Genomic DNA, 26,644 nt, shown 5'->3' with positions numbered 1-26,644 from the left:
GAGGCCGAGGGGGATGAGGACAGAAAAGGGCACCCTGAGATATGGCCTCATAAAAGCCACCGATGATGGTAGCAGGAAAAGCTGTGGCAGAATTGGGGTGGGAAGGTGGATGGGGGTGGGGCAAATAGGCAGCGGGAAAGTGGAGAGAGAAGTTTGGTTTTACATGGGAATAAAGAAATATACCTGCAGAGGATGAGCTACCGAGGGCGGGATGTTTGGGGACAAGAAATGCTGGAGTGTGTTTGGAAATATCAACATGATCACCAGAGAGTGAAAGATTGTGCCCCGGGTTTGTTGTTTTTCTAAATAATGATAAGAACTTCTGATTGTGTAACTCTTCACAGTTTACCAAGTGTTGTCACACACACTCTGGCACCTCGTCCTCACAGCCATCCTGTGAGGTATGCAGCAGCCCCCTGTTCCAGATGCAGAAGTCAAAGCTTAGAGGAACCGAGGGACAAACTTGGGGTCAGACCAGGAGGTGGCAGGGCCAGGACCCCACCCCCAGGCTGCTCTCGGCAAACCCCAGGCCCCTGCCCTCCCCACAGTGGTGCTGTCCCAGTGAACTGGCACCAAAATGGGATGGCTCTCACAGCACGGGTTGGTCATGCCCTTGATGGCGTCTCTCAAGCATATTTTACAGTTGCCACTGAGCCTGTCACCCCTGCCTGCTGGCCCATCCTTTAGGAAGCCATAGCTGCTTCAAAACATGGGACCTTGCCCCACTTCTTGGCTCCATTTAACTGAACTTTGAAGCCTCCAGAATTTAGCTTTGAAGCCTCCAGAATTTCTAGAAGTGCTCAGAAGTCTGACAGGTGTCAGAGAGAGAAAGTGTGTAAGCCCATGTAGCTCACACCCAGCTTCCCAGGCTTATCAGCGTGGGGACTGCCAGCAGAGTGATAGTGGGCAAGTCATCTAACCTCTGAACCTCAGTCTCCACATCTGTGAAATGGGGTGTTAATAAGACCCATGTCCTAGGATCGTTGTGAGGACGGAATGAGACAATGGGTACAAAGCACTTAGCATAATTCTAGGCACGCAGTGGCTGCTCTTGTAATGCTACCCATGATTATTTTTATTTATTCATTCATTCATCCACTGATTCACTCATTCTTGTATCAAACAGACATTTGTTGAGCACCTGCTGTGTGCCAAGCATTGCTCCAGGCACAGCAAATGAAGAGATGCATCCACTCCACATGCTTCCTGAGCTCAAGAAGCACATGTTTTAATGAGGAAAGTGATGTTGGAACACAAACAATTCTGGCCTCACAGGAATAAGCGAGGTGCAAAATGCTGTGGGTTTCCAGAGAAGAGAAGGTCACATCCAGCAGGGGCAGTCGGGGCAGGCGTTGTGGGAGGCTGGGAAGGTGGGGAGAGCATTCCCCGTGGGAGGAGACTGCTGCAGCTGAGCAAAACCACAGGAGCTGGAAAGGGCAGAGCACACTCGGGGGATGGTGAGGAAGCAAACAGGAACGTCAGCCTCAAGAAGAAGTGGGGAGGGAAGAAGACTGGTTCTCCTGGTTTTCTTGGGGGATTGTGAGAGGCTCTGAGCGTTGGTCCAGCAGACTCAGCAGAGAGCAGCCTGGGTGAAAGGAGGAAGTGGCAACTCCAGGCACTACCCTGGCCTTGCACCATGGGGTGCCAAGAACCCAACCTAGGAGCTGTTGGTCTGGCTTTGTATCTGTAGTCCTGGGAGGCAGTGGGGACTGGGGGAGATGAGGGCCAGAGTGTCAGGATGCATCCCAAGCTACCATGTCAGTTTAGGGAAGCCTTTGTGGAGTGTGCTCACTCAGTAACAGATCGAAGAATTTGACCCAGCCTAGCAACCTTACTTCTGGAACTGGCACCTTAAAACTCTTTAAAGAAGAGAGCCAGGGCCAACTGCCTTTCTGAGGTTACTACCATGGTGCAGGGACCTTCTGTGTACCCCAGCTACTCCAGATTCAGGGCAGAAGGACTGGACTCCAATATGTGAGGAGGCCATGATCCCTCACCTCTCCCTGGGAACTGGCTTCAGGGGGTGGTGAAGACATTCTAGGAGACCCAACGGGCAGGGGTGCAGGGGAAGGGTGTCAGTGCTGGGCTTATATGGTGGCTTCTCAGCCACAGCCTGGGGCAGGGAGCACCTGCTCTGATCATCTCATAAGGTTAGTGAGACTCACGGACCCACAGAGTCCAGGGGCTTTTAAACTCTGGCTCTGGAATCCCTTGTTCAAACAACATACTGTGGAACGTGATGCATAAAACATAGAGATGTTCTAGTTGAATGGAGCAGAGGGCCCCCAGGGCTGCCTTTTGCCACACATTTCATGACCCTCAGATTTTGTCCAACTCTTGCATTTCACAGAAGAGAAATGCAGAACCTAGAGAGAACTGACCAGCCCACGGCCACCAACCTCATCTCTGGCAAATGAGCCCAAGGATGAGAAAGTGCTTTGTAAAGTGTAAAGTGCTATTGAAATGTAAGACTATCATAATCTTCGCCATCTGCATCTCCGTGAAGTTTTCAGGCATTTCTCAGGGGCACTACTTTGTGGGAGGCAGCCAGGGGGAAAAATGAACAGGCCTGAGAGTGCTGGCATCATAGGCAGCACGGAAAGAACATGGGGTTTGGACCCTGAAGACACAGAGGCCCAGCGCTGCCACTAACAAGATGTGTAACCTTGGACCTCACTTCAGTTTCCTTTTCTGGAAAAATGCTTTGCCTACCTTCCTTCTGAGATGGTGTGGGGCTCAAGTGAGACTGTGCATATGAGGATGCTTTTAACAAGGCCAAGCACTCCACAAATACAGCCATCTTACAAGGTGCAATAATGATGGAAAAGCAGAAGACCCCAAGGCTTGCAAGACTCGTGTTCAGCCCTCACAGGCGCTTCCTGTCCCCAAGCACTGGAGCCAGCTGCTGACAGTGCTGGAACCCAAGTGCCTGTCTCCCCTGCCTAGACACGTCTCCATAGGTCATGCCATGCCCTGGACATGCAGCCCTCAGACACTCTTCGTCAAGGTGTCTAAGGCGTGACCTTCCATCACCGGGTGCTGACTCAGCCCCCAGGGAGCTCCATCTCTCCTTTCACACCCTATGGGTGCCCGAAGGTGCCCAGCCAGCTGCTCAGCATCCCCCAAACCTCGCTGGCTTCTGCATCTTGGGATGATGCAGCGGGCCAGACTGGATTTGTTTCAGGAAAGAAAGACGTGATTTCTCTCAAAGACCTTAGAAAGCTCTTCCTGCCCTTCCTGGGTGTTACCCACTGGGGACCCTCTGGAGGCAGTATCTGCATTTCCCTCGGGATGTGCACATTCAGGCTGAAACATAGGAAGAGGTGGGGGACCCTGTGGATGGGGTCTGTTCCATTCTTTGGGAGAACCTGGCAAGCTGGTGCTCCCAGTGGGCAGGAAGAGGCCTCAGACATTCATTTCTGTGCTGCCTGGGGTGTGACCTTGGGCACACCAACTTCCTGCAGGGCCCTTGTTTTCTCCATATGGGAGGGTGATGTGAAGAAACAGACCATGGGACACCTGAGCTTTTATGATTCAGACATGAGCTCTGAGCTTTCATTCATTCAATCAGCTAGCAAATATTTATTGAGCACCTATTGTAAACTAGGCATGGTTCTAGGCACTGGGGAACAAAACAGACAAGAAGTTCTGCCTTCATGAGGCAGACATTCTAGTGGGACCAGACAGAGAAGGAAGAGGTAAATGAGAATATGGAATTGTCAGCTGTTGGTCAGAGCTGTGGGAAGACAGCATTAGTGAGAGATAGAGAACAGGGTGGTGGTGCAGTGGCGGGGGTGGTTGCTAATTTTGGGAGCATGGGCAGGCAAGCCCTCACTGAGAAGGAACAGGGGAGCAAAGGTTTAAAGGAGATGAAGGAGGGAGCCAGCGGTGTGGATGTCTGGAGGAACAGCATCCTGGGCAGAGAACAGCAAGTGCAAAGTCCCTGAGGCAAGAAAGTGCCTGGGGCTTCAGTGCAGCGAGGAGGGAGTTGCAGGCGCAGGAGAGTGAGACAGAGTAGAGATAAGTAGTGATGCCTTTTAACCTTTTCTCTTGATTTCTTAGAAAAAGATCCAGCAGGTCTGTCTAATAACTTTAGACGTGTTCATGTTCTCCCATCTGAGATGCGAACTTCATCCTTTTGTTTAAATGCAGGGACTTTGTCGAGAGAGTTGTTCAAACCTCAACAACAAAGCCTCCTGCTCCTCCAGGGCTCATTCACACAGGGACTCAGGACTCGGGATAGTAGAAAGCACCTTGGTTCAACTCCCAGCACCTGACACTTCCTAGGCCATGTTACCTTGGAAAGGGCATTCAGCCTCTCTGAGCCTCAGTTTCCCAGATAAACCTCATCAGTTGCCTCATCCATAAAATGGGTTACTAATACATGCCTACCTCTCTTGATTGTTAAATTTAAATTAATGAGATCATAAATGTGAAAGTGCCTTTTGCATTGAAATGGGCAAGATGAGCATCAGGAAGTTCTTTGTTTTCTTCAGTGAAGCCTGTGGGAACGGGCTGTCCATGGCTCCCACTCCCCTCTGCCACCCTGCTGCTTATATGGTGTCCCACATGGCCCCTGCTGACTCTCACTGCGCCCGGGCACAAAATCTGATTCAGGGACACTCATCCAACACTCAGGGTTCCATGAGGCAAGGCTGGCCATGTTCCCCGGGAACACTCCAGGTCTGACTTGCCCCATGGCGTGTCCAGGAGGACTCCCAGCCCGTTGCTCTCGTTGGATGGGACTGGGTGGGCCCAGCGGCTCCTCCCCAGCATCCCCTCCCCATTCCTCCTCCAGGTACAATGGACCCAACCTGGTTCTGAAGTATGACCGGGCCCAGAAGCGGCTGGTGAACATCGCGGTCGATGAGCGCAGCTCACCCTACTACGCGCTGCGCGACCGGCAGGGGAACGCCATCGGGGTCACAGCCTGCGACATCGACGGGGATGGCCGGGAGGAGATCTACTTCCTCAACACCAATAATGCCTTCTCGGGTAAGGGCTGGGGCTCAGGCCTCTTCCTGCTTCCCATCTTCTCCCTCCCAGTACCAACTTGGGGAGGGCCGTGGGAACCCTGGCCTTTCCTCAGGCAACTGTCATTGTCCCCCTAGGCACTGCCCCCTGCTGCCACAGGACCTCCCTGGGTCCCAGAATGACTTATTCTTCTCTTGCGTGTGAGCCTGTAGGTCTCATCTCCTGAAACCCGAACCTGGAGATGGACAGGGTGAGCAGAGACCGAGGCTCTCCCTCAGACTGTGTGTCCCCACCACTGCCTCCTAATGTGAGCCCTCCTGACCCCTCCTCTCCTCTCCAGCCCCACTGCCCTGCCCTGGCTCAAGCATGCATCACTCTCACCTGGGTTATGCCATGATCGGAAGATGCCACTAGAATCAGCCTCCATGCTAGCTGTAGAGGACCTTTCTAAAATGTTCTGAAATCCTTCAAGAGCCCCCCCACTACTCTCAGCTGAGCTCACTTGTTCACTCCCCAAATTCTTGCTAAGCACCTACACTATGCCAGCCTAGAGATGCTGAGGACACAACCGTGAGGAAGACAGACCTTGAGTTCATGGAGCCTTTTCTTGCAGGAGCTTCCTGAACTGAAGTGTGCATCCGAATCCCCTAGAGGTCTTGTGCAAATGCAGACTGACTCAGCAGGTCTGGGTGGGGCCAAGACCCTGCACTTCTGACCCGCTCCCAGGCTATGATGATGATGCCTCTGGGTCAGGGACCACACTTTGAGTAACAAGGTCCTGCACACTAAGGAATGGATGACGGAAATTGATGCCCAGAAGGCTAAATGACAGTGACAATAATAACAGTTAATACTTAAGTAGCACCTATTGCGTGTCAGACCCTGATCTAAGCATTTACATTAATTATCTCATTTAGGCCTCACACACCTCGATTAGTAGGTACTGGTAAATGCCACTGTACAATTGAGGAAACTGAGGCACAAAGAGGTTACCTGACTTGCCCAAGGCCATGCAGCTTGTAAGTCCCAGGATTCAAACCCAGGTGTCTGACTCCAGATCCATCCTCTTAATCAAGATGCTCTACGGCTTTCCTCAACCCTATGTCCTCACTGCCTCTTGGAGAGCCTAGCTTGCAGTTGCTGCTCAGTGTCTCATGATTTGGGGGCTGTGCTCTTGTGGCAGCAGATCAAGGTGGTTTCCCCACCGCGCCCGCCGCTCCCCCCCGCCCGCCCCCACCGCAATGCTTGCATTTTCTTAGGCTCAGCTCTCAGGATCTCAGCCCAGGCCTGTGGGGCTGTAACATCTCTGCGGAAGTCCCAGGTCACAGTGTCCCTAGGTGAGGGACACTGTGAGGGATGTAGGGCCCTGTATCCCTGTGGGGCTAGGTTGAATGTGCAGTGGGCTCCTCCAGAAGGCAGCCCTCTTTTGGGTCAGCTTTGGATGAAGCCCTGGGGTTCAGACTTGAGCAGTCATCATCCTGGACCTCCCAACCTCCTGGAGGCCGGTGACTGCCTGGCTATGAGGACCACCTTCCTTGTGCTCCGCTCCCCACCCTGACACATATACACTGGCTTTCCCCTGAGCCACGACATTACCATTACTGGTTGTTGAGCCCAAGCCAGGATCCAGCCCCTAGACTGCCCCTGATGTTGAGTCCTGCAGTTGCATAAACGGGAGGGGAAGAGGTTGGGGCTTATGCCAGGGTCAGGGGCAGGCAGTGCTGTCTGGCTGGCAGCCAGCCTTGTGTAGCCAAGAAACAATGAGCCACAGCCCTGAGTGGTGTTTTATGGGTTTTCATCTCATCTTGCCACCAAGTGAGGCCTGAGAGATAGTAATTATCCCTACACAAATATCAGGGCATGATTATGCAGCTGGATTTACTGCCCTCTCTCCAGCCAAGCCAAGATTGGATTAGGACACAATTAATTGATGGGCTGATCAACTCTTTAACGTTGGACAAGGTCAGAAAGGGATCAGCGTCAAGGGATGCCTATAGAAGGGGTGAGTCCCCAGGAAGTCTCCTGGAAGCTGGAGCGAGGAGAACTTTGGAAGTGTGGGCTCAGCAGGCAGATGCCAGAGGAAGGGGACAGACCATCCCCTATTCACCAAGCACAGAGCATCTGCAGTGGCAGCCACCAGGTGTCTCTGAAGCAGCAGCCCCTCCCATGCTCTTAGAGTGTTGCATTGTGAATCCCAGAGCCCTGGTTCCCTGCCCAGGCTGCACATTAGGGTCACCTGGGGAGCTTTCAACAATCCCAGCTAAGCTGCACTCCAGTCAATCCCATCAGAACCTCTAGGAGGGGGACCCAGTCACCAGATGGTAAAGACCTCCAGGCGATTCCTGCATACACCAAGGTGGAAGGCCACTATCTCAGAATCATGCTAGTTTCATGCTCAGCCCCACAACAACCCTACTCATTTATTAATGCATTCATCCATTGGACAAATATTTACTGAGCACCTACTATTCTAGGGACTGAGGATGCTTCAGTGAACAAAACACAAAAATCCTGCCCTCGTGAAGTTCACACTCTATCCTCAACACGGCCTTGTGTTTCTCCGGGTATCTGAGTCCCCTCTCCCAATCCTCTGCCTGGACTCTAAGCTCCTTGAAGGCAAAGCCTTGTATCGTTCATGTTGTGGCCCCCTTTGGCCCCAGCCAGACATTGCACATCCTAAGAGCTAAGTTAAAATTTGATAAATAAATCCCAGGAAGAACAGGCGGGCATGAGCTGTTGGGCCTGAGAGGAGGTTTGCCAACTGAGGGAAGTCAAGAAAGGCAGACACGGTGAAGGCACCAGAAGGGCCCTGGGCTCATGAGATCGAGGGCATAAGTGTGCACTGGGAGAGGCCGGAGCCAGCCTCCAGGGTGGGGGTGAGGCAACAGTGCCCAGCAGCCTCAGTGCTGTTGACCTTGTGTGGGTTTGAGGGATATCTGTGGGTTTTAGTTAATTTTTCAGTTGAGTGATCCCATTGATTAATTGACAGTGGGCGGGGTGTGGAGCAGGGACATTGTGCCATGTCAGCACTTCCTTGGGCCCAGCTGGCATGGCACTTGGCCATTGCCACCCTTCCCACTCTCCAGGGGTCCCAACCAGCCTAGGCATGCCCATGGCATTTGGCTGTGCCCATGGCATGTGCCAGTGTGTTAGAGCGACCTGTGGAAGCATGGTCCCACTCTCCTCCCTTGGCCAGCCTTTGGGATGCTAGCATTGGAGTTCCTGGAAGAGGGCAAGCACCCTGCATCCCAACAACATCCTGTGGGAGTCATTTTGTACAAACCTGGGGTCTGCCCTTTATTTACTGTGTGACCTTGAACAAGTTACTTGACCTCTCTCAGCCTCAACTCCCTCATCTAAAATCATGCCAACCTCTTAAGCTCAACTCCCACTAGTGGCGCCATAGACTATATCCAAAGCCCTTCCCATCGCTTACAGCACCCCTCCTATGTGACCCGGGTTGCCTTTCTGACCTTCTTTCCTCCATCCTTCCTCTCACTCACTGCCTTCCCACCTGAGGCCTTTGTAGTTGCTGTTCCCTCTGCCTGAAATGCTTTTCCCACTGATGTTCTCCAGGCTCACTCTTCATTCAGGCCCCTCCTCCAGTGAGATCTTTCCTGAGCCCCGTATCTAAAATTGTACCCCCATTTCCCCCTGTGCCCTTAACTGGCTTTATTTTCCTTCACAGTGCTGACCACTATCTGAAAACAGGCGATTTTTGTTTGTTGTCCATCTCTCCTACTAGGGTCTTAGTTCCGTGGGGGTGCCTTTTTCACTGCTGTACTCCAGATCCAAAGGAGTGCCTGTCACTTAGTAAGCATTAAATACGTATTTTTGAATGAACACCTGAGATAACGAATGAAAGCACTTATTACAGTGCCCAGGACTTAATAAGCCCTCCACACAATAGCCATTCTAGTCCTGTGGCTCTGAAGAAAGCCAGAGCCTCTCAAAGTGTCATGGGCAGAGGTCCACAGGCCTTCCTCCTGGCCCGTGGGAAAGAGAAACCGTGGGAGCAAAGAGAAAAGGACCGCATTGTAACACTGTGCAGATGGGGGGCCCAGTGAGTCTGGGTCAAGGGCTGAGAATTGGTAAGCGGGTAAGGGAAAGGAGAAGGAGGAAGACTGACCACCATCCCAGGAGGGCCTGGGCCAGGAAACTGGCTTATGGCTTCAGCAACCTAGAAAAATACAAGCCACTGAGTAGCATCTCAGGCAACACTACTCAGTAAAACCAGGTAGGAGAATGTGCAGGACGCAGGGGGACAAGAGACAGGTGCCGACACCTCCCTCCACATCCAGGAACCTAGGATGTTCTGCAGCTCCTGGTCAAAGCCCATCCCCTGGGGGGGTCACGCACTAGCTCACCCCAGCTGCTTCACTGAATAGCCCTGAGCACTCCCGCCCGCATGAGCTGGCCTGGGGTAACAAACAGGAGCATGGGTAGTGGATGGGTCAGTGTGAACTGTGAGCCCCACCGCTACCGTACTTTCATGCATTCAGTTCCACAAAATGATTGAAGATCTGCTATGTGCAGAGCACTGCTCTAATAATTTATGTGTCTCTCTCCTTTCTACACAAACAGCATGCCCAACTCATGGTTCCACTCTTTGCTCTTTTCATTTAACAATGCATTTTGGATTTGATTTCATGGCAGTACACAGAGAGCTTTCTCATTCATTTTATGGCTGTATAGTACTCCACTGTGCCATTAATTTAATTGGTCTTCTATTGATGAAAGATTACTTGCAGTCTTTTGCCTTTTGCCCTCACAAAACGTGCTACCAAATGAATAAGTTTGTACAACATGCTATTTCCCACAATTGCAGGCATATTTGTGAGTTCATAGAAATAGAATTACTGCCTCAAATGAATATACATGTGTAGTTTTCATAGCCACTGCCAAATTGTCCTTCCTAGGGCCACTGCTCAGGAAGTTCGTGTCGACCAAATATGCAAGCAAGCACTTTCCGACACTCCCAACAAATATTTCATCTATTTTTACAGTATTTGCTAATCTGATGGGGAAAAATGATATCTAAGTACACTTTTAATTTTCATTTTTGTTAAAATGAAGGAGACTGAGAATATTTTTATATATTTGAATTTCTTGTCTGCTCATAGCCTCTGCCTATTTTTGTATTGATTATTGGTCTTTTCCTTATTGAGTTGTAACAGCTCTTTATAAATTAGGGAATTAGCCCTTTGTCTATAGGACAAGTTTAAAATACTTTTCCCTTGTTTGTCATTTTTTTTTTTTGTCTTTGCTCTTGGTGGATGTTGTAATGTGGAAAATTTTCCTTTTTATGGACTTGGATTTATCACTCTTTTCTTTTTTGGGCTCTGTGTCATACTTAAAGAGGTCTTCAGCAGAGGCTCTTGTAACTTCTTATAGAGGAGAGGGAGCGTCAGTCACCACGCTAGAGAGAAGGGTATTTGGATGGGTGGTACTTCCAGCCTCTTCTGCCCTCACAGCAGAGGAGCTGACTGCTTTTGAGAGAAGCACCCCTGGTCGGGCAGCTCCTCCACCTAGTCCAGTTCCAACTGTACCCAGATATTCTGCACCTCACTACTCCAAGTCTGATGCATGGGCCAGAAGCATGGGAATCAGCAGGGTGCTCTTAAAAATGCAGACTGTTAGGCCCCACACCAGACCTCCAAAACCAGAATCTGTATTTAATCTCCAGGAGCTTCCTGAACCCAGCAAAGTCTGAGATGTATGGCCCTATGGCTCCACCCTCTTTTCCTAGGATTCTCTAGGTCCTAAAATGGATTCTGGGGTCTCCTGATCCCCCAGCCAGATTTCACTTGGATGCAAAGTCCTGATTTGCAGCTCTCCCAGCATGGGCCAAAGCAGCATAATATGGAATATGGGGCCCCAGAGGCCATCCCCGTGGTCCTAACAAGGAACAAGCTTCCTTAGGAACTGGGACTGCCTCCTACGAGCAACCTCAGCTCTTTAATAACATGAGAGGGGGATCTGCAACAGACAGACCACCTCACAACAGCTGTGCAACCTTAGGCAAATGACCTAAGCCTCTGAGCCCCTGTTTCTTTCTGTGAAATGAAGACTCTACCTTCCTGGCACTGCTACAGAGAGCACTGAAGGAGCTGATGTGGGCCAAGTGCCTGGCAGGAGCTGATCGGGTTTCCCTCTTAACCTTGGGATGGGGGAAGGAAGGCTGGGGTCAGCATTTACATCAGGGACCCAGCACAGCCTGGGCTCCTCTTTTAAAATGTCCTTTGCCTGAATGAGTTCTTTCTTCCCCTGGAGCCATCACTGTCTTGCTGGTTTTCCATTGACTAAGTCTTATAAAGCCTTTTATACTTAACATCACAGTTGCCTCCTGAGTTGAGGATCTGCTGTGGTCATGTGCTGTGATTTCCTGGATGATGGTGGTGATGGTGACGGTGTTGTTATTATTTATTTAACTTATCATGTGCCAGGTATTGTTCTCAGCACTTTACATACATTATCTAATTTAACCCTCACAACAACCTGACGAATAGGTGGCCATTCTCATTCCATTTTACAGATCAGGAAAACACAAGTTCATGAGTTGCCCAAGATCCACCTAGAGGGAGGGTTGCTGGCTACTTCCCCAGCCCTGCTGTTTGCGTGATGAATGAGGTTGGAGGCTGAGGCCTCTGCCTTGCCACACAAACCTGCCCACCCTTCTCTCTACCACCAATACCAGACCATGAGTCAGGACATCTCCCAGGTGGGGAAAGCCTCCTGGGGAGGAGGCATTCTGATCCAGTGATCCTTTGGAAGAGTTCTTTATGACACAACCTCATGCTCCCAGTGGCTCTAGGTGCCCTCTTGTTCCCCTTTTCTAGTCTTGCGATGCCTCCATCTCTGTCCCAAATGTGGCTTCTCCCTGGGACTCAAGGGACCCTGTTTATGGCCTGGTCTTTCCCTTCTCCCTAGCTCCAGACTCTATTCTGTAAGCAGTCATGCCTCTTGGCCAGTGACCTCTTGGCCACCCCATGGTCACTTTAAATGCAAACTGTCTGAAGTCAGGCTCTTGCTCACCCCCAGTAAGCTCAGTGTCCCTGCTTGGGTCACTGTTTCCACATTTTGGACAGCTCCCTCACTCTGCCGGCCACACTCAGCCAACCCCTCCTGCACCGGTGCTTCTTCCCCATCCCGATCAAGCCTGAGCTCCTAAAATAGTGGCCACTCGCTGCATTTTCTTCTTTGCTAGCGCATTCACCCTTCACTCCACTGCCAACTTAATCTTCCGGAAACACTGTCTTCCCCTGACTTTCCCCAGATCAGAAGCCACCAATGGCCCCTTTGCCCTCAGTCCTGGAATTACTGGGTCTCCCCTGCCCTGCCATGCTTTGCCTCCTCCACCTGCACAAACCCCCCTCCCTGGGCAAACTCAATGTCCCCTCTGTGCCTTTTTCTCGCCATCCTGCCTAAACTGTAGAGTGCATTGCTGTTGTTACTCTGACCCTTCCAGTCCCAGTTCAGGTGCCTCCTCCCTCATGAAGCCCTCCCTGATCACAGCAACTCTTCCATCCTGATTTCAAGGCATCTCCCAGACATACTGTCTGGTTCTGCCCTGCTGGGCTCTGCCAGTTGTGGGATCTTAGGCAAGTCCCCTTCTCTCTCATGCCCCAGGCACTTCATACGTAAAGGGGTCATGAAAATAGTACCCACCTCGAGGGGTTTTGGTGAGGGTTAATGAGAATATACGTGAATTGCCTGGTACCTGGCAAGTGCTATAGACGTGGCAGTATCATTCATTTCATGGCTGTCTCTTGGTATCTCCTTTACCTGTCCCTGGTGTTGTGGATGGACTCTAAAAGCCCCTAGTCAGGGACCAAGGCGTACTTCCCCCAGCCTCCCACGGCATCTGGTGTAGCACCTGGCCCCCTGCAGGGCATGGTGGGCACCTGAGCCTCACCTGCAGACCCTTCCCTCTGGCCTCCTGGCAGCAAATGGTGGTTCTACTGGACTCTGAGACCTTCAAGTCTCCTTTAATGCCAAGATGCCAGAATCAGGGTGGAAATGGGAATCACCAGACTTGCCTCTCATAAGGGCTGTGACTCCATGGCCCCCTGCCCTGCCCCAAATGCTCTCCTGTTTCTCCCACGCCTCTACCTTCTCAGTGTCTTTCCCCAGGGGACTCAAGAGAATACCTCTCTCCTGCTCCTAACAGTCTCACCTCTTCCCGAGCAGCTGCCCCCACCCTCTCATGAGGGACCCCAGGGCAGAGTGCACCTTTTATGCAGCTACAAGGAGCCAGAAGGCAGGACTGCATGCTGACATGGGCCAGGGGCCAGTGCTGGGTGTTTATTGCCTGTGCCATCGACCCGCACAGCTCGCTGTTTATCTGTCTTCCTGACACACCTAATTACCCAGATTGCAGCTGCCAGAGCATTTGCTCTTCCTAAATCACGGGCTCCCATCTCTCCCGTCGCCCAGGCCTCCCATCTCTCCCGTCGCCCAGGCCTCCGGGCCTCTGACTGCAGAAGGGCTGCCATTGATTTTGCCGTTCCCATTTATGATCTACAAGGCTCTGCATGGCTGTTGCACATTTTACCTTAATTAGTTTATTCTTCTGGGCATCCCTGGTGAGCTCGGGAGCCAGGAGGCTGAAGAGGGGGAGAGGCCAACAGCACAGGCGCCCTAACACCTCCAGCTGAAAAGCTCTGAGCCTGACCAGACATCAGCACCTTAGGATGGCACCTTGCTAAGGACAGCACCAGTTACGCAGGGCGCTAAGAGGTGGTCTACAAAAAGGAGCTCCATGGCCAAGGAACATTTGGGAAAGGCTGGGTTAAATAAAATTAAACAGGTAATTCATTGCAGGACTTTCTGAAGTTCTAATAGATCAATGTCCAGGGGGAATCTCCAAGAGGTGGGTGAGTGTGCATTCTTTCCCAAGCTCACATGATCACAGAGTCCTTTCTCCAGGCACCTCGTAGAGATCAGAGTCCCACAAAGCACTCTTTGGGAAATGTTGCTCGGGATGGACAGGAGGAACTGGAGGTGAGAAGGCAAACAGAGGGGGACAGAGTCACCCTAGACCTAGTTTCTCCTCTAGATAGCTAACGCAGGAACTCTGCAGCTTGAGAAATTTCTCTCACTGAATCCAGAGGTGTCCATCAGAGCTCTGCAGAACCCCAGCTGCCACACCCATTTTCTCCCCGACTCCATGCTGGCCCAGGCTTCAGTGGAGTGTGACCCAGGCATCTCAGGGATGAAGCTAGCTGGAGGTACAGCATCTAAAGGGGCCATGGTTGGGCAGAGATGGGCAAGGGCTGCTTGCTGATGGTGAAGGCTGGAGACCCAGAAGCCTGCAGAGACCATCCTCAGAGGCTCCCAGGCATCTGGAAGCAATAGCAAGCCTGCCACTGCCTCCAGGACAGCCATGATGATGGCGGCCTAAGTCCAAGTCCCTTCTCGAGAGCCCTGAAATCCAGAACCCTCTGAACGCTTCAAGTGCATTTTTTAAGTTTTGTGGGAAATTCAATTGATAGCAAAACCTGTCCTGGGCTAATCTGAGCTATTTATAGGCTTTATTTATCCCACTTAGGGTGAATATTCATATAATTCACTGCAGAAATATTAATGTGTTTAATTACAGGGTGCTGCCTCCATCCCTGCTGGGGGTGTTATGTAATAAACGGTGTGTGCACTGTGTTACCTTTCCAAAATCTGAAGGAAAAATATGCAAATTCCTGAACACATTTGACTCCCAGGAATTTTGAGGAGGGGCTGTGGACCTGGGGTCTCAGAGCTGCTGCCGAACTCTCTCCAAGTGCATTTCTCATGTAATTCCCACAACGACGCTGAGAGGGAGGCAGAGCTGTTATCCACAACGTTTAGATGAGGAAACCAAGACCTGGGGCCTCGCAGCTAACAAGCCTCAGATGTGGGATGCGACTCCGGCCGACTGGGTCGGGGCCCTGTGCTTTTCTCAGGGTGACCCGCAACTCAGTTTCCCCCATGTGCATCCAGGCCACAGCAGCTCAGCGCAGGTCCCTTCTGGGCTCCACAGAAACAGGCCTGTGCTGAAGCCTCCACCTACAACCCCTGCAGGCCTCCTGGGTCTGCCTCCACTCAGCGGAAGGGACTTTTCCTCCTCCCTGGGTCAGGCTTCTCCAGACAGCAGGCAGGGAGAGAGGGTGCCGGTTCCCTGCTGTCGGGTGAGGACCCTTGAGGCCAACTCCAGACCTCACAGATGATGCTTCTGCTCCTGTGGGTCCTGTGGTCTCAAGGGGTCCCAACGTGAGGCCCCCTCAGAGACCAACCCTTTTGTCCTCTCCTGGGTGGAGCCACCTGAGGGGTCAAGGGGTCACTTACACACGCTCCTTACCTATGCACACTCCCACAAGTACTCACGCTCATCCACTCACTTCCACACACACACTTGACTGTTCTCGCACACTCTACGCTCACACTCTCAGTCATGCCCACACTCATTCTCACTCACCCTCCCCTCACACTCACTCACCCCCCCACACACTCACTCTCACCCACCCCCCTCTCACACTCTGACTCATGCCCACACTCATTCTCACTCACCCTCCCCTCACACTCACTCTCACTCATCCCTGCTCTCACACTCTCATCCCCACTCTCACACTCACTCTCACTCATCCCCACTCTCAACACTCACTCTGACTCCTTCCCACACTCACTCTCACTGATGCCCACATTCTCACTCACTCATGCCCACTCTCTCATACTCACTCGTTCTTGTCCACTCTTATTCTCTGACACACTCTTACTCTCGTGTACTCACCACACACCCTCACTCACACACCCACTCTCATGCTGACACATACTCATTCTCAGCCATTGTCTCACTCTCACACCTACCACTCATTCTCATGCTTACACTTTTTCTCACGCACTTGCTTTCACACACTCATACCCTTTGCTTTTTTTGAGACAGGGTATTGTTCTGTCACCCAGGCTGGAGTGCAGTGGCACAATCACAGCTCACTGCAGCCTCTACCTCCTGGGCTCAGGTAATCCTCCTGCTTCAGCCTCCTGAGTAGCTGGGACTACAGGCCTGTGGCACCACACCTGGCTAATTTTTGAGGGGGAGGGTTTGTAAAGATGGGGTCTTGCTATGTTGCCTGGCTGGTCTAGAACTCCTGGGCTCAAGTGATCTGCCCGCCTTGGCCTCCCACAGTACTGGGATTACTGGCATGAGCCACTGTGCCCAGCCCACTCACACACTCTTACTCTCACTCATGCTGGCTCTTACTCCTGCATACTCTCACTCATTCACACATCCACACACACATTCACTCTCACAATGCTCACTCTCGCTCATGCTCACACTCACACACTTCCCACCCTCACACACACCCACTCACAGAATCACTGGTTTTCACCAAACCCCTGCAGTGCAGGGCTGATGTCTCTAAAGAACCTTGGAAAGTAGTTCATCTATAACATGAGAAAAATCATTCCTGTCGAAAAATAGCTACCACTTTGGTGAGGGGACCATCCCAAACCTTTAATGTGCATCATCTCATTTATTCCTCACAGTAAACTTGACTGTAACTACTGTCATCCCCACTCACAAGTAGGAAAACTGAGGCTCAGAGATGCTGGGCAGCATGCCTCAAGTCTGGAGCCTAGAAGTAGAATCCAAGCAGAACCAACACTGGGGCTCCAGATCATTTCCATCACCCTGAGCTCTTGGCCCCTGGGCCCCTGTGCCATGCTGTCTCTCCTCAGTCTAAGCCTGCTGCCTCTTCCCTGGCCCAGACAGTCAAGTTCAGGGTTCTGTCCCCAAGTCCACTCTTCCTCAACCTCACCTTCCCCAATTCCTTCAGCTGCTCCTCTCCCTGTGTTTCCTGTCCAGCCCAGGGAGTAGAACGAGGACCCCCCTAAACTACGAACATTCGGGGTCTTGCATTAACAAGAAATTAACTAAGGATGATGGCGGAGGAGAGACCTCTGCCTTTCAAGTGGTCACTTGAATGGGCTTGAGACCTCAGCAGCCAGCAGTTATTCCCTCTTCTCCAGAACAAGGCTTCTTAGTCACGAACGAGCTCCAGAAGGCCACAGACCTGAAATGATGTATGGCATGTTGTGTGGTGCAGACATGCAACTCCCTGAGCTGAAGGTCCTTCACCTCCCTCCAATTCTCAAAGGGGCCAGTAATCCAAAAGAGGTGAAAACCACTGCCTTCTGGGGCTCCCCAGTCCTGGGACCGGGGGCCTCCCAGGGCTGCCCAAACTCATCACACCCCAGGCAGAACAACCCCTCATTTCTCACCCCATCAGAGCTCAACTTCCACCCCCTTCCTCAGGGTGGACTGAGACCTACCCATGAACCAGAACCATTTCTTCTGAGACCCAAATCAGGTAGGTCCTGTGATCCAGTAGAGAATGTAGGGACAGCGCCTGGAGAAAGAGCCATCCTGGGTTGAGTTTGGATGTTGCCGTATTGCAGTCCCAGGAGCTCCTTGATGCTGTTGCAGGAGCACGGGGCAGGGCATGAAATCCAGCTGCTGAGGGTCATCTTGGGCACACTGCAGCAGTGGCACTTCCTCCCTAGTTCCTGAGGCCTGGGCCAGCCATCTTCATGAGGCTCAGAGTCTCTTCCCTCAACTGGAAACATGTGAGTGCTCCCCAAACACAGAGGAGTCTCACCTGCTTGAGGTCTTCCTTGCCGCAGATGACCCATCCTCCTCTGGTCCCAACCACCTTGTGAAAGGTGCCATGAGACATACCCAGAGATCAGAACCAAGACTCTGATCCACTGTCCACCAGCCCTCCCTTTCCTCCTCTCTCCAGGGGTGGCCACGTACACCGACAAGTTGTTCAAGTTCCGCAATAACCGGTGGGAAGACATCCTGAGTGATGAGGTCAACGTGGCCCGTGGTGTGGCCAGTCTCTTTGCCGGACGCTCTGTGGCCTGTGTGGACAGAAAGGTGAGTGCAGGGGCGCATGGGGTCCTGGGGAGAAGCCACGTGAGAGCCAGGAGAGGAGCCACTGTGTAGACGTCCCCTGACAGAGTGGCATCTCCCGCGGTGTCTTGGATAGATTGGGTGCTAAATACCAACAACTAAGACTTGCAGAATGCATTCCTATGTACCTTTCACATCCTGTCTCCCATGCAGCCCTCCCAGAAACCAGTGAGGAAGCCAGCCAAGGGATCATTGTGTCCTCGGGACACTTGTGGGGATGGAAGCCTAGCTTGGAGCAGTGACTTGCATGGGAGCCCAAAGCAGATGAGTGGTGTGGCTAGGACATGAACCCACCTCTTCTAGCTCTAAATCCTGCCTGTATTCATTCACTCAACTAACATTTATTAAGTGCCTCCTGTGTGCCAGGCACTGAGCCGTGGGGCCCTTCATAAATATTTACGGAATAAATGAAGGCACAATGGAGGGGTTCCTAGATGGGTGAAGGGAGGGTTGCCTCAATATACGAGTACTTTAGTTCATCAATAGCTCCTCCAACGTTTTCATGCTCTGCAAGTGCACCCTACACAGAGGTGCCCCACCCAAACTGGATGGGGAGGAAAGACGGAGTGGGAAGGGGCATGAGCCACTGCAGCCATCTGCCCGGTGAGGGGGCAGCCGCCCACCCAGGCTTAGGTCCCAGCAGGCCTCGCCAGAGCCAGCAGCTTGCTGCAAAGGTGATTTATCCCTCCTGTCACCTGCTCCCCTGCCACCCACCTCCTTGGCTTTGTAAACAGTCATCACTAAATCAGGGGCCCAGCTGCTGCCCGGCTGCCACAGGAGTGTCTATGGCCCCCATTCTGGGGGCAGGGGCAAGAGATTTGGCTCACTTTGGGATTGAGATGGCACCGAGGGGATTGGGGATTCAGTGTGAATCTTTACAGCAGGGGCCTCCAGGCCTTGGGAGAAGGCAGGTGCCAGGTATAAATATTTATTTCTTAACAAGCTGGCACTGGGAAGAGAAGCCAAGCTGGGCTGTGAAGCCACATTTAGCCTGACCTGAATCTATGCCACCTGGACTCCTGCCTGGTGGGAGTAGATGGGAAGGCAGCTCTGTGAACAGCCCCAGAGTGTGGGGTGGAGCTGGGGGGTGCCAGACCTGGTCACGGTTAGGGGCCTCTTCCCAGCCTCCTCCCGGTTTCCCATCTCACCCGTTCAGGACCAAGGCTTTTGACACTCAGCTAATGTGGGCAACTTCTCAGAGAACTGGGGGGAGAGGCATGCAGGTTAATCACAAAGAGATGCACTCTGTCCTAACAAGGTCATCTGCACACCCACGCATTTAACCACAGGACAAAGGCACTATGTGAAATGAAAAAAAAAAAAAAAAAAGATGACCTGGCACTGCAGCACAGGAGGCAGGCGTCCAGAAGCTTGCTCACACCCTGCTTAGCCCCTGACTTCAGTCTCCCAGGCCTCAGAGAACTAGAAAGAAGCCCTATGGTCAGTCTGCCAGCAGAGGAGGGTTGCTTTCTGAGTCCAGCCACCACCTTGGCCATCCCTGGGGCCTGAGGACTGCCAGGGGAGGAATGGAGAGAGGCCAAGGGCAGCCTGGAAGTTGACAGAGAGGAATGCAGCATGGTGCAGGAAAACACGAGAGCAAGGACAACAGTAACAGCCAACACCTCTTACACTAGGGACATGCCATGCCTTATGCTGCATGCTTTAGCTGCCTCATCCTACTGAATCCTCATAAGACACCAATGAGGTAGATGCTGTCACTCTCCGATTTGACAGATATGGAAACTCAGGTTTTGAGAAATTAGGCAACTTGACCTTGATCACACATGAGGCAACAGGCAAAGCCAGGAATTGAACCTTGCCTGCCTGAAAATGAAGATGCCTTTTTACCTTCCGCCTCCCTGCCCCTGGGTGAAATGATAGCAGACACAAGTTTCTAACTTTATTATAGCACTCACCCTAGTCATCCTTCCATAGCCCCATAGCCCCTACCTGGGGCAGGGCCGTTTAATCTAGCTACCTGGTCAGTGGATCTCAGTGTAGCCTCTGGGCCAGCAGCAGCAGCATTGCTAGAAATGCACATTCTCAGGCCCTGCCCCACTCCACCCTCCAGACAGACTGAATCAGAAACTCCAGGGGTGGGGCCAGCAATCTGAGGTTCAGTTAGCCCTGCAGGTGACTCTGATGCATGCTGAAGTATGAGACCTTTTGCTCCATAAATGCCTCAGCCCCGCCCCCACTCTGCCATGTGCTGTTCTCTCTCTCTCCCCTTCCACCCCTCACTCATTCTCTGCTCCAAACCCGGAACATCCACTTGTCCTTTCTCACCAGTTGCCTCATCACTCACCCACCTTTCTGGATCCAGCTCAAAGCTGATCTCTTACAAGAACGTCCTCTGATCAATAATGATTATGCCTCATTGTTTATATAGCATTTTTATCTTTTCAAAGACTTTTCACATACATTGTCTCATTTCATCTTCTCAAGAACCCTGCCAGGAAGCAGGGGGAATATGATCTCCATTTAACATCTGAGGAGATGCAACCTGGAGGCAGCCAGGGATTTGCCCGAGGACGAGGAGCAGTTAGGGGCAGGCCCCAGACTAGGACCCGGGCTAATGGCCCTGGACCAGTGGTTCTCAAAAGTGTGGTTCCCAGACCAGCAGTGTCAGCATCATCTGGGAACTCGTTAGAAATGCAGATTCTCATGGCTCACGCCAGACCTGTTGGTCAGAAACTCAGGGGATGGGGCCAGATGTTTAAAAAAAAAAATCTGTGTTTTAACAAGCCCCCCAGGTGATTCTGATATAGGTTAAAGTGTGGGAACCACTGCATTGGCCCCAAAGCTGCAGAAACATCTTCCTTCCCTTGGAATCATCTCACCCTCCCAGAATTACCATGGTCAAGTTCACATATGAATTTCTGCAGTCTTCTACAACCGTAACACATCTGCGTTTGTCAGTTTATACCCCCGATAAATCAAAGTAAGGAACTAGGTATAACTGAATTTTGTAAATATCCTACTTTCTAGCAGAGTGAATTTCAGTCCATTGAACTTATTGCTCATTTGTTGATGAGATTGCTGCCAGCTGGTAGGGTCGGGAAGGGTTTGTGATGGCACACTTTCCTCTTTGGCCCCTTCATTCACTTTTCATCCAGTCATTCTGCACAGCCTAGGATGGCTGAGAACTTCTCAAAGTTCTCCCCTAATCAAGAAGCCATGTTAGGCCAGGTGTGGTGGCTCAAACCCTTAACCAGCACTTTGGGCATCCAAATGGGGAGGATAGATTGAGACACCAGGAGTTCAAGACCAGCCTCAGCAATATAGGGAGACTCTGTCTCTACAAACAAACAAACAAACAAAAAAATTAGCTGGGTGTGGTGGGGCACACCTGTAGTCCCAGCTACTTGGGAGGCTGGAGTGGGAGGATCACTTGAACCCAGTCGAAGCTGCAGTGAGCCTGAGTGACAGAGGGAGACCCTGTCTAAAAAAAAAAAAAAAAAAAAAAAAAAGGCTGTACTGTAAAGCAGTGCATCTCAAACTCCAATTTTGCACAGGAATCACATGGCAGTTTTGCCACAATGCAGATTCTGATTCAGCAGGTCTTAGGGGGTGGTTGCTGAGGGTCTATATTTCAAACATGATCCCAGAGGTCACCAATGCCACTGGTGTAGGGACCACTTTGAGTAGCAAGATTTGTAAAGCACAGATTTCCGGGTAGCAGCATAAAGACTCAGATAACCAAAAGAGAAGGAACAGAGCAATCTGTAGGGAACAAATTTACCACCTTCTCCAGCTTCATCCCTTGACACTCTCTGCCTTGCATTTTATATTCCAGCAACATTGAACTAACTGCTGTAGTTTCTCTACATACATCCTCCTCTTTCTCATCTCTACTTGGAAGGTTCTTTTCCCTCCAATTCACCTGACTGAGACTCCTGTAAGAAAAGTTTTTCAGAACTTCCCATAGTTAGGTGCCCTTCCTCTGGGTGAGGAGCTCCTCTTCTGTGTGCCCAGGAAATCCTGTACGTGTTCTCTGCCATATGCTTGTATCATTGTTGATACATCTGTGTCACCCAGGAGACTCTAACAGGAAACTCTAAGCTCCCTCCTTGGCCTCACCCACCAGTCAGACAGACTCATGTGGCTCTTAATCAGCTTCCTCAAAGAAAATGATCCCTTCAAAGATTGGCCAAGCACGGTGGCTCACACCTGTAATTCCAGCACTTTGGGAGGCTGGGGGTGGGGGGGTGGATCACTTGAGGTCAGAAGTTCGAGATCAGCCTGACCAATATGGTGAAACCCTGTCTCTACTAAAAAATACAAAAATTAGCCAGGAGTGGTGGTGCGCGCCTGTAATCCCAGCTACTTGGGAGGCTGAAGCAGGGCAATCGCTTGAACCTGGGAGGTGGAGGCTGCAGTGAGCCGAGATCACACCACTGTACTGCAGCCAGGGCAACAGAGTGAGACCCAAAAAAAAAACAAAAAACACCAAAAAACCCACAAAGATATAAAGTCACTGACCAGTTAGGTGGAACAAGAATTGTGCTCATGGTACCAATGGATGAGAAATTGAAGCAAGGAAAGAGGACCACCAGTCTTGTTGCTGTGAGCTCAACAGTTTCTCTTAGGACCTTTTAGGTTTATGGCTTGTCTTTCAAACTAGACTATAAGCAACCTACGGTCAGGGACTTTGTCTTAAGTACATTTATAACACAGCACTTGGCACATAGTTAGAGCTTAAGAAATATTTACTGTCCAATTAATTGGAGGGAAGTGATGAAAAGGATGAGAGAAAAGCCAGAAAACTGATTTAGAAAGTGTGTGGATCTCTTGGGAAGAAGTCATCCATTGAAGAAATAGCACCATTATAATAACAGGCAGAAGAGAAGAGTCCTTCATCAGCAGTGTTTTGGACTAGAGAAGAGAATGACTCTTGCACGGAGGAGCTGGTGCCCAGGGCTGCTCCTGGATGCAAAGGGAAAAGCAAATCTTTGAGACAGTGTTATAAAGACAGAAGTGATATTATCTTTCTTCCTGGTAATACAGGGGAAATAAGGGAAGGGACGAGGGAAGTAGGACCCCTGCAAATCTGTGCCTCTCGTGCTACCAAAACAGAGGAATGAAGAAGCGCGGGGTGGGAACAGGGGGAGGGAGATGGCTCGGGAATTTGCTTGTCATCTTGGCTGGAGTGAGCTTGAATGGGAGAGAGAGACTGAGAATAATGGGAATTGGTAGATCAATCAATCAGCAAATATTTATTGAGCAGCTACCCTGGCTGGCAGCTGGAGAGAGCTCAGCTGGAGGGAGGCACATTAGAAAATTGTCTATAAAAAGGTGGTTGTGGGGGAGAGGGAGGGATGTGTTCTTCTGGAACAGGATGGAAGGAAAAGCAGGCTGCTTTGTTGTACAACTCCCGGGAGTGTCATTCACATGGTAGCCTTTGTGAAAAGCCCCTCTGGAAATGCGCCATGCACAGCCTGCAAGGCCATTTGCAACAGACCTGGGGAGAAGAACCCAACCCTGTGAAAGAGCTATGGTCCTACCTGGGGTGGGGAGGGGGCAGTTTCTGGGATGAGCCAAGGTGGGCCTGCTCACCTCTCCCTTCCCTTCTTCCTCAGGGCTCTGGACGCTACTCTATCTACATTGCCAATTATGCCTACGGTAATGTGGGCCCTGATGCCCTCATTGAAATGGACCCTGAGGCCAGTGACCTCTCCCGGGGCATTCTGGCGCTCAGAGATGTGGCTGCTGAGGCTGGGGTCAGCAAATATACAGGTATGCAGAGTGACATGGGAGGTGGTATGCTGGAGGGGCTGGGGCTGGGGGCCAGGGCCCTGCAAGGCTGAGTCTAATTCATCAGAGACCACAAGGAAAGGGTGGCCTTATGTCCCTGGTGAGGGGAGATGAAGGCTCCATTCCATCCTGCCACCCACAGAAGGCTTCTCCCACACTGCCTCTCCAAGCATTGGTGAGATATCTGGCAGGTATGAGTTTTGGGGTACCCAAGAGGGGACATCTGGCTTGCTGGAAAGTGGGATGTGAGAACACCACAACATCATTTTCTCCCTGGAACCTCTTGCCCCACTGCCTCTGGTAACCTCAATGACGGGTGAGCAGGTTCTGTAGGAGAAAACTGACAAATCACAAAAGCCGAGATTTAAAGCATTCTTTATTGCCAAATCGCAGATGAAATTATTTACTTACACATAAGCAACCAGGAATTGAGTGCTAAATCCCTAGGCTTCAGCTGGGTCCCGTCTCGGATAACTGAGCTCAAAGAATTGAGTTCTTGTCCCAAAACCTCTCCAGCACTTTTTTTTGAAGGCACGCTCTCCCCTCATCTTTCTGGTTGGGGGACCTATTGTCAGGCTCTCTGACAGGGAGATCTTTCTAGGGAAGGCTGTTTTTCTAATTCCAGCACGGCTGCTGACTAAACTCTGATAATCTGCCAATAGACTGCTGATGGCAGAGCAATCCAGTTCCTGTTTTGGGTGCCAAAAATCAGGAAGCCAGAGCTGTACACAACAACTTGTCATGTGAACTTAAGCCACATTCATACCCGACCTGCACTTGGGACAGAGAGATCCTCTTGTTGGTCGGCCTTCCCAACATATCCATCCCAACGTGTGCAGCAGAGGCTTCCAAAGTGGCAGCCTCCCTGAGTCTGAATCCTGGGGCTGGAAGGATGGTTGAGGGGTCCTTTGGGGCACCACCCTGCCTCCAGACACCTGGGTGGTGGCATCATCTCAAAGTCCTGCCCAGAAAGGGTTGTCACTGCCTCTCCTGAGTTTACAATGCCTTTCCCTAGCCACTTTTCACCCTGGTGAAAGGGGGAGATTAATGTTGACCTGTCTTACAAAGTTTGTGGGAACAAATGACTAGACAATAAAATGGTTAGCACAGCTCAAGCCCCATCTAAGTGCCTGAGAGCTCCGCGCGTGAAGGTACCATGGAAAGGCTGTGTCAGTAATAAACTATGTTTCCCCCGGAAAAGAAATAAACATGCAGGCGCTTCAGCCTAGATTTGTACAGTCAATTTTTTCTGCATAGTTCCCAGTTCTGTGCACTGGGCTGGCTTGGCAATTAAGTGCCTTGATCTTGCAAGGGAAGGGGGGTGCACTGGGGGGATGAAGCACTTGAAAATGACAAGGTGGAAGGGAGGCAAGGACTGGGAGAGCAGGCTAGACACAGAATAAAAGAATCTGGAGGTTGCGGCTGGGTTTGAGCATGAAGGGGGCATTGTTCACGCTGCCTGGGCTGGCACAGAACCGAGGAGCGGGAAGGAGGAGACCCAGAGGAGGCAGATGAGGAGCACAGTGGGGATGGAAGCACCAGCCAACTGTGCCGGCTGGGCTGGAAGGACGGGCAGTTCAAGGAAGAAGCAGCAGCTTTGGTGGAGGAACAGAGGGAGGCTGGGGCAGCTGGCGTGCCCAGAGGACGTGTTCGAACAGCTCTGCAGACTTCCAAAAGCCATTTGGCTGACAAGAACCTATTTGGCCCACGATGTTACTATTCTGTCTGCGCGCCTTCTCCAGCCCACCCTTTCCCTGCCCGCCAAGCCCCCAACACTACCCTGCAGCCCCCCTTGTCACTCAGCTAATGACACATGGACATCTGGCTGGAAAACTAGCCCGGAGTGTCCCCCACCCCCGAGCCCCAGGAATGGACCCCAAATGTAAGGGCCGCCATGCTGAGCCCGGCCTGATGGCTGAGGCTTTGGGCGCGTGGCCAGCGCTCAGCACCACTGTGGTGCCAGGGGGCCTGAGAAGCTGGGAGGAAAGCAGGCAGAAGGGGCAGGCCATGTCCAGATGTGCACTCAGGGAGCTGGGAGGTCCCTGGAGCCAAGCCACACAGCACCTGCCTGCTAGAGAGCTGTATGACCTGGGAGAACCTCCCATTTTACAAAGAACAGACGGAGATCCAGGGAGGAGAAGGGACTCGCCCAAGGTCACACAGGAGGTTGGTAGAGAGCTAGCACTTAGAGCCCCATCTCCTCCTGATGCTTAAACTGCCACAGCCCGCTGACCTTTCCGATGACCTCCAACTTAAGAACCCTGCCAGCCTGCAAGACAGGAGGGGCTGTGAGGGGAGGCCCACACCCACTGGGATGACAGCCCCAGGCTGGCACCCGGACTTGAGGCAGCCCCACCCGGGTTGTTGTGGCTGAAGCAGCTGCCTGGCTGAGTGTTCAGGACAGCGGGGGAGGTCCAGCCACCCCAGGGCAGGCTGGGCAAAGGTGCTATCCAGGTACCGGCCCTCAGCACTGCGGGAGGGGGAGGGGAGGCCTCCTCTCTAGACATTATCCATTTCCGCAGCTGCAGCTGCTCCGCTGGGTCACAGTGCCATCTAGTGGCCACCATGCCAGCTCTCCGGGGACTCGAGGGCCCCGGGAGGGTGGCCGAGCGAGAGATTGGGAGAGAAACTGGGGCAGTAGGAAGACCACTCTCGCATCCCCTGGTCCCCAACTTCCCCAGCTGCTTGAGGCCTCTTGAAGCCGGGACAGTGCCGGGAGCTGCCCTGCCTGGGAATCCTGGGAACTGGGTTCTGGACATGGCCAAGGCCCTGGCATGGAACCAGATGGAAAAAGAGGAGGGGAAGGTGAGAGGCAAGAGTCCTGCACTGCCTCTGCGGTCCAGGCCCCAGTGACCTTGGGCATGCCCCTCAGCTTCTCTGAGGACATTGAGCTAGCAGGTGAGGGGACAGGGTCTGGAGCCAGGCCACAGGTGCAGGTCCAGCCTACCCTGTGCATTACAGCCTAGG

At 51.9% G+C, this 26,644-nt stretch overlaps 1 protein-coding gene across 3 annotated transcripts in view; it reads left to right on the top strand.

Moving 5' to 3' along the window:
• Positions 1 to 26,644, top strand: part of CRTAC1 (cartilage acidic protein 1) — a 188,525-nt gene that overhangs the window by 112,664 nt on the left and 49,217 nt on the right. For all 3 annotated transcript variants that reach the window (XM_016919048.3, XM_054660413.1, XM_016919050.4), the window contains 3 exons: positions 4,799 to 4,995; positions 17,751 to 17,887; positions 23,503 to 23,659. In XM_016919048.3, the coding sequence (XP_016774537.1) occupies positions 4,799 to 4,995; positions 17,751 to 17,887; positions 23,503 to 23,659 (491 nt within the window). The remainder of the gene's footprint in view (positions 1 to 4,798; positions 4,996 to 17,750; positions 17,888 to 23,502; positions 23,660 to 26,644) is intronic.

This window comes from Pan troglodytes, chromosome 8 (assembly GCF_028858775.2).
Source record: "Pan troglodytes isolate AG18354 chromosome 8, NHGRI_mPanTro3-v2.0_pri, whole genome shotgun sequence".
Classification (NCBI taxonomy): domain Eukaryota; kingdom Metazoa; phylum Chordata; class Mammalia; order Primates; family Hominidae; genus Pan; species Pan troglodytes.
The sequence above is the reverse complement of the archived record's forward strand: the minus strand, read 5'-3'. Positions and strand labels throughout refer to the sequence as shown.